Genomic DNA, 18688 nt, shown 5'->3' on the forward strand with positions numbered 1-18688 from the left:
AAGCAATACATATTATGCGATTTTGAACAGATGGACCCAAATGGCTGGAGAAGTAAAACAGAATGCAGATGTATAACTTTGACCATATCGCTTACTTATTTTTAACAGTAAATCTAAAAAAAAAAAAAACATATAGTACATGTTTATTGCTTTCTTTGCGTGTGACACACAGGTCACGTGTCAGAAGAGTGGTCTCAGCAGTGGCATGAGGAGGCGGACCCAGAAAGGCACGTGACGACTGGGGTTTTGAAATGTGGCGAGGGAGACAGGCGCTGCCAGTTCATACAGCCTTTGCTGCTCCTGTGAAGGAGAAAATGTGAAATGGAAAGTAATTCATGAGGAACCAGGCCATTTGTGCAGGCTAGCTGCCATAAAAACAGCAAGCTAACAATATCAGCCTTCAAATTTCAAGTGGCATGATGTAAACCTAAAGGAGTTCTCAATTTTGAACTAATATAGCCTAGACTAATCTGAGTAGCTCTTTAGGAAGTAATAAGTGATACACTCATCCCATTTCATTGTTGCTCTGTTTTCTCTGATTTGCCACATCAGTTATAGTACCTTCCAAGCTTAGCCAAGCTGAGACAGTAATTAAAGTTCATTTTACAAAAAAAGTTACATAAAGAAAACAACAGAGCAGCACTTACATGGTTCAACTGCCTTTGCAATTTCTCATTTGTTGTGATGATGGCAACCTGTGCTTCGAGGTCCTGGTGTACTGACCGGAAGCCTGCAGATGCATTGAGCAAATAACCACAACAAGAGATGTTGAACGACCCAGAGCAGACAACACAAGTGGAATTTATTTGTTATTGTGTGATGTTCTGGGTAATGTTATAAAAGAACAAAATCATGAAGAAAAGTGGGCCTTGTACTAGAAGTAGTATACTATTAGGAATTACCTTTACATCTTATTAGCGACATTAAACATTAAAAAAAAAGGGACTTAAGTATGAATGATTGAATGAGTGGTTTACTGGAAAAGGCCTAATAAAATGAACTCTTTGCCCTGGATAAAATAAAAATGATATAAATAAGCAAGTAAAACTAAAACACACAGCGCCAACTACAGACATTCAGAATTTGTGGTTAAAAAGCAAAGGTGGCATGATGCTAAGCATGATTATGACCTGCTTGCTCCAGTCTGGTGGTATCCCTCCAATGCCCGCCTTTTCACACCTGATGCCATAACTATATACTCCCTACCTCCCTGTATACCTATTTCTGTTTCTCTCTCTGTCACATTTGTGGTTATGAATGCATTGTTGCTGGGCCATCTAACAATTCAAGTTTTTATTCAACATGCTGCCAATTTGACATCACCACTTATAATATGCATCCTTTGTGCACTGCACATGGATGCACAAACTGTCGTGTTCTTCTCCAGTTGGAAAATGCCATTTTCAGTTAGTCCAACTGTACCCGCTGCTAGAAAAATGCTTTTTTTTTTTTTTAAATTAATGTCTCCATAGTCACTGGTCTGGTGAGCTGGTGAGCAGAGTGAGCGACCTTTGCTTCCTTCACCTTTGGTTTTCAACAGCAGGTCCGAGCAGTGGCACTCACCGAAGTTTGGTGACCCAATGAGTGAAAGGCATGGCCAAGGCTGGCCGTCCTTCCAGAGCCAGAGGCCCTTGCCGTGGAATGTCCAGTGAGGGCGCTCGTACTCGCCCACCTGAACATGGTTGTGTGATGGCCATACCCGTGTAAAGAACTGCCGCAGAAGCAGCGTGTACACCGTTGGGATCACGCTGCTGATACCCTCTGCACCGTAGAAGCCATTCACCTGTGCCACAGTGAAACAACATGGTTCACTAATGCGGCTGTTATGATTGAAAGATGCCCATGACCACTACAATTATGAAACTGCAAACAAGCTCCACTAGTTTCAATGAAACACCGAATGAGGGGTACACAGTCATATTTTATGATATCAGGTTGAAAGACAACAGACAAGAAGGCATAAGCAAAACCTTGAGAAAGCCCAAGCAAGCACCAGTAACAGCCTCTGCTTTTTTTCTTGTCTGCTCTGTAGAAACGAATAGTATGTATAAACTAATCTAACTTTTGGTTCTTAAGATTAGACAAGCCAGGGTATGTATTCCGAGTTTGCATCATTATATAAAGTGTCGCTATCTCCAGTGTGTCCAGCAATCAGTTGTATTGAAGTCTGAGATATAGCAACGCTTTTGATAATGATGCAAACTCGGAATGCAGACCAAGGACAAGACGATTCACTTTTCTAGTTGGCAGTTGCAGCATTACTTGGTGGCTATTGCATGCGTGTTTACCCTTTCCTATGTATACTGCGCCGCACGCTCTCGGCGTCTGAGCACAATGATACCCAAGCACTGCACCCGAGTATGGCGACAATCAGAGCAGCCATTACAAGTGCAAAGAGGATGTCTCAGCAGCACTGCCACCAGAAGTTGGTGAACTTTTCGACAGTGCGTCCAAAAATGACATCTCTGCAAAGCTTTGAGTAAAATAAAGTGCCGCTGCTCTGCCTGTACGAGAGAATTTTTGGCTGTGATTGTTGTCTCTTTTTCTATCATGTCACAAAAGAATGTTTCTCACAGGCACGGAGAATTTTGAGATGTTTGCGCAAGCATGTGTAGTCAAGTCCAACAGACTGAGTAAATAGAGGTGCATCTTATACATATAGCAACTTTTTCATTGAAAGCCTCTAAATATGTGGGATGTGTCTTATATAATGGTGCGTCCTATACACAGAAAATACGATAACCAGGCTGGCTCCTAACTCATCACAATAAGGTACTAAGCCGGCACGAACAAGATGAGATACACAGTGAAAAAAAAATAAATAAAAACGAAAACTTACAACTAGCTCACACTCTGTGTCTTGCCTAGTTTACTATGGAAGTCCTAAATATCTGAGTTTTGCAGTTTTTTTTACTTTTACAGCTTTTACTTTTGCAGCTTCATGACTAAAGGTGACCAGAAAAGCCATAGTATAGCAGTTTACGAAAACAGCCAAGAGCACTGTCACAATGGCAAACATCTCGCACCTTGGGTGAAGCAACGAGGAGGTCAAAGCATGAACTCTTATTATTGAGGATAACATTGGAGTAGCGCTCTGTGAGGTTGAAGTAGCCCGTCGCCAGTCTCAGCGTTGACCGCAGAGGAGCATGTGCAAGGAGGTGCTCGGTGACTTCCTGGTCCTGTGAGAATGCAACAAGTGTGAAGATGAAGCTTCACCTTGATGTTGCTTGAGATAAAGCTCGGTGCAGTCAGAGCTATTTGCTCAGCAGTAGAGTAGCTACTTGTTTAGGCTGTTTTCTCATACAATATCAGGTGTCCCAGCTAAACGTAACCAAGCTTTTAGAAAATGTGGAGTATCCTAGCCCCAGTGAAATAAACTCTGAGCTGTTAAGAGTCAGCTGGCCTAATCAAGGATATTATTTTATTTGCCAAAGTCAAATTGTAATGAACAATTAGCTAGGTTTCTCATAACTGGCTTCAGAAACAAGGGGTCAAAACAAAAGTTGTAGATCATCATAAAAAAACAGCAAAAAAATGTTTGTATCAAGCTACTGTTTATATAAAGCAGTTCCTTTTTATTGGCCTAAACCGATAACCCACAAAGTAAAAAAAAAATCCCCATGACAGCAGTGGCACTTAGTGTCTCGAGGCATGTCACAAAGAACAAAATCCGCTTTTCTCTTCTGAAGTGTTCTTTCCAGGAAAGATTAGGGGTGTGCGAATATTCAAAATTTTGAATACAATTAGAATAAGTTTTTTATTCAATTCATATTCATATTCCAAAGAATGATGTTAGAAGTTTTCCAATTATTTGAACAATACCGAGTATACTAAACACTTTTTAATTCGCCGAGCTTCAACGCAATAGTTGACCATGCTGACTGTGCAGTGAAGTATTCTCAAAATGCTACGGGGATGTTTTGTGAAAGAGGGACCTTTCCCTTTCGTGAAGAGGACCTTCTTGACTGTGTGCACAAAGCAAAGCACTTAAAGAAACTGAGACGAAACGTCGTTCTCACTATGGTTTCATCTCAAATGTAGATGTCCATCTCGCAGGTCACGTGTTCATCAGATAGAATTAGTATTGTGATTAAAACGGTTTTTGGCAGTTTCTTCAGGCCCATTCAATAATTTGAGCTTTTGGTTAATTCGGACATTTTTTCTGGTTTAAAGGCCGAATTATTGAGTTTAATGAATTCAGTGCATATATGAAAGTTACACCTAGTTTCATGCAGGTCCTTCTTTTACAAACGACCCGTTTACGGTATTCTGTATATTATTTATACCGAATTATTCAGTAGGGTATACACGTCTGTGAAATTAAAGTTTAATTTTTGTTTGCAAATACCATGTGAACTCTGAAATAAACAAGATGAACAATATTTGCTATTCTTAATCTTTTGTAGTTCTTTTTTCTTTCTTTTTCACTTACTAGATATTCGATTTTAATAGTAAAATTTTGTTTTCCGTATTCGTATTTGATTCACACTCAAAAATTTCAATATTAGTACACCCTTATGCAAAATATTTGAATGAGTGAGTGGCCACGTTATAACATTTTCTGAGGGCTAAAGTCATACCTTAATGGAAACAATGCGGCTAGCTGTTTTTTGAGGCACTCTACATCTTTTGCAGTGACAGCTGGTTTCTGAAAGAAATAATTACAAATTTAGCTAATCGGTCAATACATATTAAATAACTATAGCAAACAAAAAAGAAACACTGTAGAATAGGCCAGGCAACTTTATACACCTTACAGCTGATTACACTGGGCTAAGGCACTTCATCTTTTTTAAAAGCTTGGTTACATTTAGCTGGGACACCAGGTATAGATGTACAGGTGGTAGCAGCTACGTGCCAGAAAGTGCCATTAGATCTCTTCATGCAAAACAAGTATGGAGGCAAAAGCCCAAGCCTCACAAGTCTCCCTCATATTGCTAAATAAAGTAACAGTATATTAATATACTGTTCTATACATGTTTTATACAATGCGGATTTCAACTTGTTCAGCTCCGGTGAGTTTCAAACATTTTAGTCAGACAACTTTACTTCCCGACTGTGTGCGTTCAATATACAAGGTTTGGCAAAATTAATAGGAAATAAGACTGGTAATTGGCCCGCCTATGCACCTGTGTGATGCCTAGCGGAGCCATCTGGAGCAGTGGGAAGACCCAGGTGTCAGCCGGACTGCCGCTTTGCCTTGCCACCGGAGGTGCGTCCCTATTTGGTTTGATGAGCTCCGATAGCCGCTTGTTAGCAGCCGCCACAAATGCGCTCCTGTCACCTGAGGGTGAGAAATGCACTGTAATATAATTCACGCACCAACATGGGTACTACCTGCTTCCGAAGCCAAAAATACGTTCCTCGCTTTCCAAGAAATGCTCAGCAGCTTGAAAGGTTTTAGCCCACCAGAGCAAACATCTAAACTTTAATTATTTCTACGCTTCTAACTATCCAGCGGAGAGTAAGCATCAGATGGTAAAATACTGAGTGCACAACATTGTCGACAGGTGGAGATGTTTGCCACCAGGTAGAACCCAGGTGCTGGCTCATCCCAGAAATCATTTGAAACAATGACCAAGTGCTCAGTGGGTCATCACATCTCATTTTAATGCCGAAACAGATTTGTGAGCATGGGCTTCACCTGTGGCCACAAAAGTCTAGCATGGAGAATGTGAGCTCCTGCCTTTGGGATAACACATGCACGCTTATCTTAGGATGGTGTGTTAATCTGGAACAGCACAAAGACAAGCTTCAATGTATCTGTCTATCAAGTATTGAACATGTACAGTTTGCTCAGGGCTCAGTTTTTACTGTTGCTGAGTATCTAATTCAATATTCACAGCATGTTTTGCCTGTACTGAAATGTCCTTACTCTAGTTGGCTTGCCCCCTTACTCTGCCACAACAGTCAGCTCGTGGCAATTCCTCAAAAAAATTTGTTAGGACAGGCTAAGCCTGTTAACAGCCAATACAACATATATCAGTAGCAACCGAGAGAACATGAGAGGGTTAATTTTTTTGTACGTGCTGCACTGAGAAAGGTATACAGCCAAACCCGGATATATGGAACTCGAAGGGGATCGCGAAATAGTTCGATATATCGATAATTCGATATACAGAAATCGGCGTGTGACGGCACTTACGATGCGAAAAAACGATACCGTATTTGTCGCGTAATCAACCCACTCGCATAATGAACCCACCCTCCATTTTTGCACCGAGAATTTGAAAAAAAAAAATTCGTAAAGGCCAGCTCGCTCACATGCAAGCGATTGAGCAATCTCAGCGACGAGCGGCAGCGACAGAGCGAAAAATTTCAAACTTGTTGGAACTGCGTCCCTATCGCTCGAGCCACCATGGCAGCTCAAAACAAGGTTTCTGTGTCGCCGCGGCAGAAATCGCGAGCGTTTTCGCCTGCATATCGATGGCGCGCGTCACTCCGTTTCAGTATTCTCATCCACAGCTCATTTCTTGGCAGCGTGCCAAGATGCTGCGCAGCGATAACGTCCGAGCGCGTTTATCTTTTGATAGCTCCTGCGGTGGCGGGGAGCGAACTTGGCAGAGTGCTCGTGATGGCTTGATAGCACAAGCCACGCCGCGCTTGGGGCGGGCGTCATGATCGCAGCAGCTGACCGCGTGCTTTCGTTGATTCATACATGCAGAATAAACGAATCCCACAAAAAAAAAAAAAAAAAAAAAACTGCCGCTACTTAACGTCCGAACAGCACTACGATAAGAAAGGATGACTCTCAAAAAAAAAAAAAGCAAAGAGAGAGATGCCGCTTCTTAACGTCCGCAGGCGCCATAGCCACGTCAGCGCGCAGAGGGTTCGCAACACACGCTGGAGAAAGCGTCCGACGTCTGTCTGAAAACGGGCTGAGCTGGCTTGGCGCATGTGTAGCGCGTACTGAAGGAGAGAGATAGCTCGGCAAAAGAATGGGCACACCCACGCACATGGCTTGCAAACGTCATGTGTTGGCGCGCGGGAAACGATAACTGCAGATGCAACTGCAGATGCGTGCGCCTTTGGGGGATGGGCGCGGCTCTGCCCAGACCAGCCATCGCCGAACTGTTCCTTCTCATTCCTTCCGCGCATGACTTGAAAACGTCACGCGGCAAACGGCCAAGGGTGATGCGATCGTATTTGGGGAAGGCACGCTTTCCACTGCGTGGTGCGGAGTTAGATATATCGAACGACCGGTGAAATTAAGTTCGATATACGACGCGGCTTTCCTATACTTTTACATGGGATATTCAAGGGGATATTCCATGAGTTCGATATAACCAAAATTCGATATATCCGGGTTCGATATAACCGGGTTCGACTGATGTAGTGCGCTCATCATCTTTTGAGCTAGAATGTCATGCCTTAACACAGGACACTTTTTCACAGCCACATTTTTTTGCTATAAAATGTAACCATGCAGCCTAGAGTTGATGTTTTTGCAGTTTTTTGAACGCCTTATATACGCACCTTATATAAACCTTATATAGAACTTATATAGCACCTTTGAAAGGGTGGATGTTGAAGCCTGGGTGAACTGTGACCGAGTCGTCTGCTTGAAGCTGCAGTGAGAAAGAGGACACAGTCTGGACAACCCGTGCAAAGTAGTCGGCCAGGGGAGGGCAGTTTTGGAAGACCACGTAGCGGTCCTGCCGGTTTCTGAAGTACTGGTCGCTAAGGTTGGCCCTGGACCAAAAGGCAAATCACAAGAGAAAACTTGCCATCGTCATCTTATTCATTCATGAAGCAAGTACAGAATAACAATACAAACTGCAGTCACAAAAAGCTTGATGGTCCTGTAGAAAAGCGAAGATTTAGTGCAATGTCCTGTGGAATGTATGATACTGCAATAAAGATGGATGTGCCCCAGTTTCAAGAAAGCAAAAATCCATTAGGTTATATCATAAGTTCAATTTTCACTGGCAATGGTTGTGACATCATGGAACAGAAACTGTCAAGTGCAAATCTTAGAAGTATCCAATTAGCAGTAGGGCAACTGCAGCAACCATTTCTACAAAGCAGGAATAGGGAAAACAAGCCAGTCAAACTGGACAACTATTTTTCTTGAGGTGCAAGTAAGGAATGTGAGTTATAAAGATATAGTACAGGGTATTATCACAGCAGAAGCTTGCTCTAGTAAACTCAGACTTGGTAAAGTGAAACTGCAGTCCCAATTTGCTTTTCATAGGTGACTGTACATTTCATCTCATTTATAGTAAAGACATCTGTTTTGAAGAAAAGGTTATCGTAAAGTGTGTCTGACTGTATGATGTATCTCCCATGGAATGATAACATCGCGGCACAAGCGCAGCCTAGAATTGCTAGGCCAACGTTCGGATACAAACGAATACCAAAAACGATAAACTGGCACTCTTTGATATGGCTTAGCCACCAGACTCATGAGCTGTGAGAGAACCTGCATTGCAACATGAAGCTTTGCTTCACAGGGAAGAATAGTAGTACTGCCTTTTAAGTGACATCGAAGAAGCAGAACAAGCCATGCTCATGCAAATCTTTGTTTTCTAAAAGAATCAAGCTCATGTTGTATTTGCAGCCGTGTAGTATTCGTGCAAATGTGGTATTTCTACAAGGTGTAAATGAAATCAAGAATGTCACAATAAAAACGTGACAAAAAAAGAAAGTTAGCTGTGGTTTAGCTTGTTGTTAAACCTGGAGTTACGCGAGGGCTATCTGCATCGGTTCGCTTAGGTTCGGCTTGAAAGTAAAGACATGGGTTTTGAACATAGTACTAGTTTATTTTAGCGTTTCAGGTTTATTTATGCCACAGGGGGCCCTTTTGACCATTAAGTGCAATGAGGCAAAAGCCTCTACAGCGCGATGGTCTAAAGCCCTCCACTACGACACCTTGTTTCCTCTGTTTTCACTCCCATCTTCGCGATGATGCGGTAGCGTAAGCTACCAGCCAACATAAACCCTCGCTTTAACCAAGCCGTATGAACGTGCCTGCATTGCCTAGGGATAACGTGAATGTAAGGGTTTTGGCAGGCTGACTGTGATATCATCCTCCCATATGAAAGGAGAGACCTGCGTTGGCAGCTCCACATTTTAAAAGCCACGTCAGCTGCCAGCTACCGCCTCCCGCGATTTCTTTTCCTTTCTTCGCTCTTTGGACAGGCACTGAGAGGCACGGCGTAATGGCGAAACTGCGACCAATGTTGCTCTTACTACAAAAATATGACTACACAGATGGCATAAGCAGGACGAAAAGTAAATTAAATAATCCCTATAGAGATCATTAGATGATTAGAAAACATCGCCACTTCATCACTTCACTTCAAGAACTTGCCACAATATTACTTTCTTCAGGACACAAAGCCTAGTTAATACAATATTGCTTCAAATGTGTAGACTGAAACCTTACAAGTGTTCAAGAATGGAAAACATAGCAAAGTAACGGGCCCTAGTAACGAGCATTCATGCAAGCCCCGTGACAAATGACACAATACACTGTCACATTGTGGCGACAATAGTTCAGTAGCTGGGAAGGGCACTGAACGGCTTCTAAAATAAATTCTTTATAGGACTAACTTGCGCCCACAAAGAACTGTACAGCTTGGCAGTGACAGCAGCAACTTGCACGATCAATGGTAATCACAGAAAGAGAATGCTTGCGGCTTTTAGTTGTGTTCAGTTTAAAGCTGGCATGAAAAATGTTGAGGTAGAGCTGCCAAATGCAACTATAATCTGGAACAATGTGGAAGCAGTAGCAAATATGCTATCAAAATGTGCTGCATGGAGTTTCGAGATGCAGAAAACTAACACAAGTTTGTTGCAGTGTGCCTATTTGGGCCAAGCACACAATATGGTTTATAAAGATAAATTTTTCTCACATTTTAAAAGCTCTATCCGAGATACTCAGCCACTAATGACTTTATCTGATAGAAAATAGTGCATTCACAACATACAGTATAAGCCTGCTGATGGATAGACAAGGTGGTAGTGCTCAGTCATAAGTGATGATGTAGAGGGCACTCACACTCACCCACTCAGTATGAGGGTGTCGTCGAAAAGGTAGACCTTCAGGTGAGTCAGCCCAAGTGTCTCGTTCCAACGTGTTGGAAGCAACCAGCGGATAAGGCCACGGAGCCGTGGACTGTGATAGAGTGCCACCTGTGAGCATGAAATATGACTGTGGAAACTGTTGCCAGTGTGAACCTGTCAGCCCAATGCTTAATCCCTTAACATAGTCAACTACATACTGCCCCCTCCACTGGTTGATAACCAGTATTTGAAGCTATATGCAGTAAAGCACGCAAGCATTATCCTCTTTAATCTCACTGGCGAATGAAAACAAGAACAGGCTGATCGAGGTGGTTCAGGTGTCCGCAGAAAAAGTGTGAGATACTGGGGCTTTCCTTTCCTGTAAACTACTTATCATTATTACTAATTAGTACTTTTAAGGCTAGTAGCTGCTAGATGAAGCTTCATCCATATTCAGGACTACCAAACAGAACCCCTCTGTGATAAAAATGTCTATTTTTAAAGTTTTTTTTTTTCCATTGTCCCATAACCCTCGAAAAAGAAGCTAAGCATGAGAGGAAACTATAAGCTCAAGAATTTGGCAACTCTAGTCTGTTTGCTATAGTTGAACATTACAAGGCCAACTTTTTTTAGTACTGTGACTGGTCAGCAGACTTTAACAGGACACTGAAGAGCATGGTGCACTGTTACCAACTGCTGCTTTTTGTATTTGTAGGCTGTATTCTACTCATAGCGTGTTATGCCTCTTACAGGTACTGTAGCTTTTATTCTCAAAAGTTGCTTTGAGCCCAGTAGGACATCAGTGTTGGGGTAAAATTGGGTAAATAAATAAATTGGGGTAAATATTAAGATAAAGCGGCGCTTGAGCAAGGAAATGTGCAATGCCTGGTGAACGGGTATACTCATGCTCTAATTGGGCTCTAAAAGGAAGGGCAGCAGTGACAAAGAGAATTAGTGAATCCCTGCGCCACAAACTGCACACCTAGACTGCAAGGTAACTTGGAGGCTTGTGTTAAACAGTCAAAAACAAGCCAAACTGTTCTAATGATATCTTTCATAAAAAAATGAAACTTAATTTCCGGTACCATATTTATTCACATGATAGAAATCTTTTTTCGTGAAAGAAGAAAAGTTCAGAGGGGGGGCAGATACACCTCTCGGAGAAAAGTGCAAAGAAATGGGAGTTGAAGGAATTCACAGTGAGAAAGCAGTTAACATACTGCATTTACTCGATTCTAAGCACCGCCTTTTTTCCATGACTGCGATACCCAAAGTGAGGGGGGTACAGGAATGAAAAAAATCTACCCACTCCCGCCTCCCTTGTTTCCGTGTCGGTATCTTGAAGAGAAGGGTGTGAGAAATAAGTTTATTTGGCAAACATCTTCCATAAATGCGATTGAAGTTCGGTTGAAGCTTAAGCCATAACAGCCCTTTTCAAACTGGATACCAAACAGCCGACACAAAAAAAAGCAACGCGGGTCTGCAATACCTGCAACTTGCCAAGATCGGTTGAATGGCCGTTGACTCTAGGTTCACCTGAGAACACACTGATATAGTGTTCGGAATCGCTTTCAGTCAGCTTTTGCCGTCCTGTGCTGCCACCTGTAGTGTAGTGTCGGAACGCAGCAACACAAGCTGGAGATCACGCTGCACCTTGGGTCTCCAATGGCTGTGGCTTGACTGAGTGAGCAAGTGCGCTTGCAGCCTTGTCTACGCTCTCTTCCTTGCAAAAAAAAATGCAGTACTTAGATTCGTTTGCAAATTTTTTTTTCCAAATTTTTCTGCGAAGTTAGTGGGGTGCTTAGAATCGTGAAAATAAAGTATGTTGCAATATTTAAGATAGAGTGGGCAAATACTGCCAGAAAACCAGGCACCTGTAATACCGAACTGCAAAATTCTTGTTCTGAGTGAAACATGACTACGAACAAACTTGCGAACTGTAAAGGCATGCACCTGCGTCCACTGACAATGCCACACTCCGTACAGGCAGCATCATCAACAAACCTGCACTTGGCCTGAAGGTTCAACTGCCTCTCCGCCACCCGTGTCATCGCTAGGTTTCCCACCAAACTCTTGAAGCATGGGCATGAGCATGGTGCGAGAGTTGATCTCGCCTCTTGACCCCCTGGTGTAGTCGAGCAGCACACGAACCTCCACGCTACGCCTGGCTGCTGCATGAAGCTCTGACACCTGCGTTTCAACAGGTTCTTTTTTCTCCAATGCACCACAGTGACATCAAGGAAGTAGGAGATGCGCTTAGTCAAAATAACAATGACAGAAACATCTTTCAATTTAGCCGAGCGGCATACTTAATTCCGTAGACGTACGCAGAGGGGGGCACGGGGAAGGGGAGAGGTGGGGGGTGGACCACCCCTTATCCTCTAAGGGGGGCGCCAAGTTCGCCCCAATACCTTCACACTGCATCACCTGTGCATCATTTTTAAAAGTAATCCATGGCGAAGCTTGTTTTGCTTAAGCATAGAATGTTTTTGTATGTGTTGCTACTCCATCACATCAAAATAAATATTTTATAACCATTTCTCATCTTTGCACTGTGTTTTGGCTGTAGGGGCCTTGTGGGAATAGGGAGCGAGCACTACGGTGAAACTTGGCTCTCCCTAAAGCAGGACCCTGCGCACATCTATGCTGGATTCCTTGCCAAATAAGGTCCCAGGGAAAGGTTGCTGATGCATGTCACACCCTTGTTATGGATATAGGAAGCCTCCATGACTTTGCATGTCAGCCTATCATTACATCTTAAGATCTACATATCCTTCTAAATCAGCTCACATTCTATGCTTCTTCCAACCAAAGGTTATGGGAAAGGGGATCTCTCTACCATTTGCGCTCCTTTCCATGCTCATATTTTTGCTTTCTACAGTGGACAGTTGTGCATGAAAGGGGAATAATTTGTGAAAGAAATGAAAGAAGTATTTTCAGGGATTGTAAAAAACATGCACCAGTTTACAAGAACATACACATTCCCTTCCAGAATAAGGACAGCTTCAAATGAAAAACTGTGGAGGCTTCCGATATTCATAGTAAGGGTGCAACATGCATCAGACATTCTTCTGCAACCTAGTCTGACAAGGTGGTGAAGTATCTCACCTCCTATACGTCACCTAAGTAATCATTCTGACTGTGTTTAACTTTTCTGTTTCCCAGTATATATGCCCATATTGTTTGCGTTTTTTTTTTTAAATATATTTGACTGATGGTCACCTCCTGCTTATGTCTCTGTTTTCTCCTGTCTTGATGCACTATTGAAGTACTAGTATGCATACATACTAACTTGTCCAAATGTCAGTATGTTTATGAAGTAGCACCGGGCAGCAAAGTTCGATGTACAGATTTTGTGCACAAACATTCCCACAACTCGATGAGAATGGAGGAGAAATTCAGAACTAGAATCATGTTTTTGGCTCCCCTTAACCTTTCAATGCACTTTAACAGAACAAGAGAGGGTTAAGAATCTATGATGACAGATGAAACAAAGCAAATCACTTGTTCCTTGGCCATCTGGCCCTGTGTGCCAGTTCCCTGTCCATTACAGTAGTGTATATATAAGACAGATGGGCAGGCATCTGAACATAAGGCTTGGGGAACCTGCTTTAATTGTTTTTTCCCATGGAACTCAGCAGACATGTACCAAAGCATTGTAGGAATTGTAAAGGCTGTTTCTTGAATTATGCTAAGATTCTGGGGCAAGGTGAAGATCTGCTGGCTAGAGGAATCTTAGAACCCCATGAAATAGAGAAAATCGGCAGCATTACATGCATCAGTACCTACTGGACAAGAAACGTTTTTAACTATGAATAAGCGAAAGCAACAGCCTTCCTGGTTGTAAATTTTTTGTTGTTATTTGCTTGACCATTAGATTTTGTTATCTTTGTGTGTTTTCGGTATTCTCTCATGGATAGCACAAGCATATGTTTTGTTCATTGCTGGGATGCAGCTTCCTGTTCTGTTCTAGCCATCCCCATCCCCATCATACCGTTTCATTTGTGTTTGAAGCATTAAGTCTGACTGGCACCTCAGTCTACCTTACTACTTTCAGTCTCATGGAAAACTGCAAATATGTAAAAACTCGTTGATATGTTCTTAAAAAGTCAGGGAAAAAAATTTATGATTCGAACTGCTTGGCTTTGAAAAAAAATTAACTGCTGAATGAAGTGCAGAGGCATCTAGAATTGAGACTTTCACCATGTAAAAGTGTAGATTAGCATTTACAGAGATCCAGTATGCGTAATTCAGTTTCCTCAATGGTAGGGTCCTGCAACTTCTTTCTCCTCACTGGTTGCCTTTCAGCGGGTTAAATGGTGATTGTTACCGAGAGGTATCTCTGAACGCAACCTAAAGGTAACATACACTCACTGAAGGCAGGAAATGATTACGGTGAAGGTAACTGAATAGTGTTACCATTGTCACGCCATCACCTTGTGGCTCTGTTCACGGCTGGTTTTGCGGCTATTAAGAATTAAAACATCACGAATTGCAACCTAAAAGAGAACACACCCCAGGAAAGACCTTGGTAGCTTACTTTAACGTCGCAATTTAAAAAAAAGTTCAGAAAAAAAAATTGCACTACAGGATTCGAACAGATGTTTTATTCGCTCAGTGCTCATGTAAGTACTGTCAATCCATTGCGCCACTGAAGCAACGAGTATGGCAGGCTTGCACTCTTATTCATTTTTACAATATTTCCGTTATCGGTCGCCAGGTGACGCTGCTCAGAGGACCTTATCGTTGACAGAACAGAATCATGCATCCAGTATGCATAGCTCCTTTTCCTTTTTTTAGTTCTCATAGTACTCAGTCCATATTTGCACTGTCCTAAGTGTGGAAAAGATCTAGCCGGTTCGTAGAAGGTAATGACGAGATGCTTTCTCCTCTTACACCGGTGGCATGTGGAGAAGCCATTGTGATGGCTTACAGTCATTGCATTTTTGCTTATGCTGCGTCCCCCAGATCTGGCCCGCTCGTATTCAGGTGAATAGTTGTAGTTATCATATGGTTCACCCCTATGCCTCTAAGGCACCACAAAGAAGTCACCATGTTTCTCCTCATGAAGTTATGTTTCTACGAGAATGGGCGCCTTGTATATTGGCTCGCTAACATTCTTTGATGCTTCGCCCTTTTGCACCTAGGCACTGCAGGAAAGCAACTGCAGCAGGTGAGCACTGCTGATCAGTTTTTCATGTCACAAGCGCTAGTTAGCACATGTCCGATTGATCGCAAAACATGTTATACAACCACAATTTTTTGTACTTTCGAGTATAGAAATCAGGAAATTCTGTTATCTAGGAACATTAACCGGGAACATATCAATGAGGTTCTATACTGTATTTAAGCAGTCCTGCCTCCATGCCAAGCTTTTCAGTTAAAAGTGAGTGAATCAAGTGACTGCAGCCATTATAAACAATTCCATAATGATAAAACACTAAAGGCATTATTTTACAATCAAATGCTGTGCTTTTAAGAGGTAGCAAAAATGGCATAAAGTAAGTGGTCTATATTAAACAATTATTAACTTATGGTACATGCTTTTATAAACTGTAGTACTTGTGAGTGTTTAAATTTTGCATCTGAAAAAGCAATGTTTTTACCGGCAGCTCCAGCTGGCAATATTTTTTGTGAAGTCAAGCAGTGAATGAATCATGACTGCTTCAGTAAGGAAGCACCACCCTAAATTTCTACACTAAGTTATACAATGATGTTTTTGTGCATGCTTGTTTTGACGTGCAATTTATGAAGAACAATATAATATTCTGAATAAGCATTACATGTGGGAGAAGACTCGGCCAAAATAAACCTACAAAAATCCTTCGCATACTTGTTGCACACAAAGTGCACAACTCAGTGCACCAATCTTGCACATTAAAAGAAGTTTCAATGGCATCCACCACAGCAGAATGTTTACCAAGTCCTTCTCAAGTTCACCATTGCCGAGGTAGAGAGAAGCCAGCACAATGCGCTTGTTTGCAGATGCTGTCAGCTTCTGAAAAGACAGAAAAAGTGAAAAGCGAATTAACAAAACGGAAACTAAAGTGAAAAGCTAGATCCTTATTGCACACCGAAGCAACACAGACCATACATAAAAGCAGTTATGTAAAAGAACCACTTGCTATCAATGTGAATAAACTCACAGAACATATTAAAGAGAGATGCGGGTTTAAATGGTTAACTTTTGAACTGTTGCACCAATTTCAATAACATGTTCAGGCATGGCCTATCTTCCTCTTTTTAGAATATACAGTATACAAAGTTTCATCCCCTTAGGACAAATAGAAAAAAAAGTGGCAGTTGTCATAATGAGTAATTGTGTTAGCTTAGGAAAACTATAGTTTTACAAATCATGAAGATGTACTAATCCTTTGTGCTTTGATGACTGCTAGGTAATTCGTTGTGCAGGATAAGGCCAACCGTGGGTTCTTTATGACATGTTTGCAAAAATCTGAGCCAAACTAACTTCATTTTTTTTCTGTTATCATTATATGTCACATAGTATTTGATACTTTTTTTTTCTTAGAGAACAGTTAGAAATCCAAAAAGTACCATATTTTGTTCCCAACAAAATTTTAGTCCAGAGACCACCTTGAAAGCAGCCCTTGGTGAAAATTTGGAAATCGTAATTATCCTATAATGGCTGTGCTCTTGCAAAAAGTGAAAACTGAATTAAAAATTTCGGAATACGCTATTCAAATTCAGGGCCTAAATTAATAAATAAAAGTGGTCTGGTGCATAAGCTAGGCCGTCCTTTTCAACACGATACTGTTCTGTGGCAATTGCTTCCAGGTGCCTTTTTTTTTTTTAAGCTTTACAGCTATTCAGTGACCTTGTCTGCACTGGTGAAATGTTTTCCTTGGTTGCTTGCTGGGCGTGCCTCTCCGTCTGGACTCCATATTCTATCCCCAGCTTGTCAAGCACTTTGGTTATCCAAGCTCCAAGTGGTGTGGAAACAGAGTTCAAATTTTGGTGCTGCGTTTTATCAATCCAAGCTTCTATTTTGGTTTACCAGCCAACCCGCTGTTGCTGCCGCTCAATATTTGCCTTTTCTATCGGTTTTTCTTTTTAGTTGTTTGCTGTACTCTCTACAGCAGGTCATTTTGGCTATAAAGCGTGAAAAACAAGCATTCTAATTTGAGATTCACTCCGCGTTCAGTTTCTTGGCAGCTGTGAGGCTGCGTCTTGCAGTGAGTAATGAACGCCATCTAAACAAAAATTAATTTAAAATTTTCTACTGTGCAGGTGGCAACCAAACTTGGTGAAAAGTTTCTTTAATACATGCACAATCCAAAACAACAAAATTTTAAAATCACCTTTTATTGGTAAAAACTGTGATTTTAGACCTGCATGTTCCTTAAATGAAATGTGCAACGTTTATAAAACAATTCGTAATGTTTTCAAGTTTCCAAGGGAACACTAACATTTTTGGTGGTCATAATGTAAGTATAAATAATGATTCATAAAACCATGAGGTCTTTATTTGACATCACCAAAAAAGGGATGCTCAGGTAAGGCACCAGCAACATGCATGCATGCTATCAACTGAAGCATCTTTTAATGTAAGATATGGTAGTTTGTTTTAATGTTGTTTTAATTTGTATGATAACTTTATGTCAACTGCTTTCCTTCTGCTTCCTTTTGTTTCCTAGAAAATAAAAGACAACAGCCCTCCACACAGAGTCAGATACCTTCAGTCTCTCGTAGAAATCGCTAGGTTCGTGCAACACGGTGACACTGTCGCCCGAAATGGTGAACCCGGGGCCGAACTTCCACAGCCAGTGGAAGTCTTCCATGGTCCCGATGGCTGAAATTGAAACGAACGATTCCGCCCTTAACAATTAACACATGCAAGCATGCACCTTGCGATGTCTCGAATCATCGTCTGCAGATTATATCATTTGTTAAACTCCACTTCTTTTTTCGTATACACGATCCCGGCTATTAAGGGGAAGCCTCTTCGATTTCGTTAGTAATACGTCACGTAGCAATGCGATATCACACGTGAAGCGCGTTAACATTACGCTCACGGCACAGCTTGACCGAGATCGGACCACGACAGTAGGTCTTGAGCAATCAGTCCGTTTCTTCTGAAGTCTTTCAGGTTCACCTCTAGGAACTGCAACCCAAGGTAGTAAGGATACTTTTCTGCTTAGCTCGGCTAAAAAGCTAGAGTCGCTACCCTTCACATAAACAACCATCAAAATATCACAGGATCGAAGAACGTAACGTAACAGCAATATGTGATTCTACTCGGGGTAAGCGCTTTAGCTCTAAAACGAAACAACTATGGCCTGCCGCAACGCCGCTCGCACGTTGCATCGCAGTAAGGCAGTTCGATAACATTAGCAACAAACAGACTGAGACAGTTTGTAAATGTGCGATGCCCGACAAATATAAAAGATTTCATCCGAACGTCCGAAACACTGGAAGGACAATGAAAACAGCGAAAAGAATTTGCAAACATACACGGTAAATCCAGGTCGAGCACGCTTCTACCAGCAGATGACAGCGTAGTTACTAAATATACCGCAGAAGAGCGCCAGCATCAGCACCAAAGTTACACATATCACTGAAAACATAAAACATATATATAAAAAACTAATACAATACGTAATTATATTATTAACAATTACTTTATAATAAATAAAACATGCTTGACGTTTTATGGACTGTA

General features: G+C 41.7%; 1 protein-coding gene across 1 annotated transcript; it reads right to left on the reverse strand.

Annotated features, from left to right (window-relative positions):
* Positions 1-71: 71 nt before the first annotated feature.
* Positions 72-18531, reverse strand: PGS1 (Phosphatidylglycerophosphate synthase 1). Its single transcript, XM_084604333.1, has 11 exons — positions 18481-18531; positions 17703-17818; positions 15929-16006; positions 12013-12198; positions 10010-10137; positions 7511-7692; positions 5130-5284; positions 3027-3179; positions 1564-1783; positions 648-730; positions 72-300 (listed from the first exon to the last, which is right to left on the reverse strand). Exons 2-11 carry the CDS (start codon positions 17805-17807, stop codon positions 181-183), a joined length of 1410 nt encoding a protein of 469 aa, XP_084460459.1. The 5' UTR covers positions 17808-17818; positions 18481-18531; the 3' UTR covers positions 72-180.
* Between the last annotated feature and the right edge of the window lie 157 nt (positions 18532-18688).

Source organism: Amblyomma maculatum, chromosome 5 (genome assembly GCF_055883805.1).
Source record: "Amblyomma maculatum isolate TAMU_Amacu chromosome 5, ASM5588380v1, whole genome shotgun sequence".
Classification (NCBI taxonomy): Eukaryota; Metazoa; Arthropoda; class Arachnida; order Ixodida; family Ixodidae; genus Amblyomma; species Amblyomma maculatum.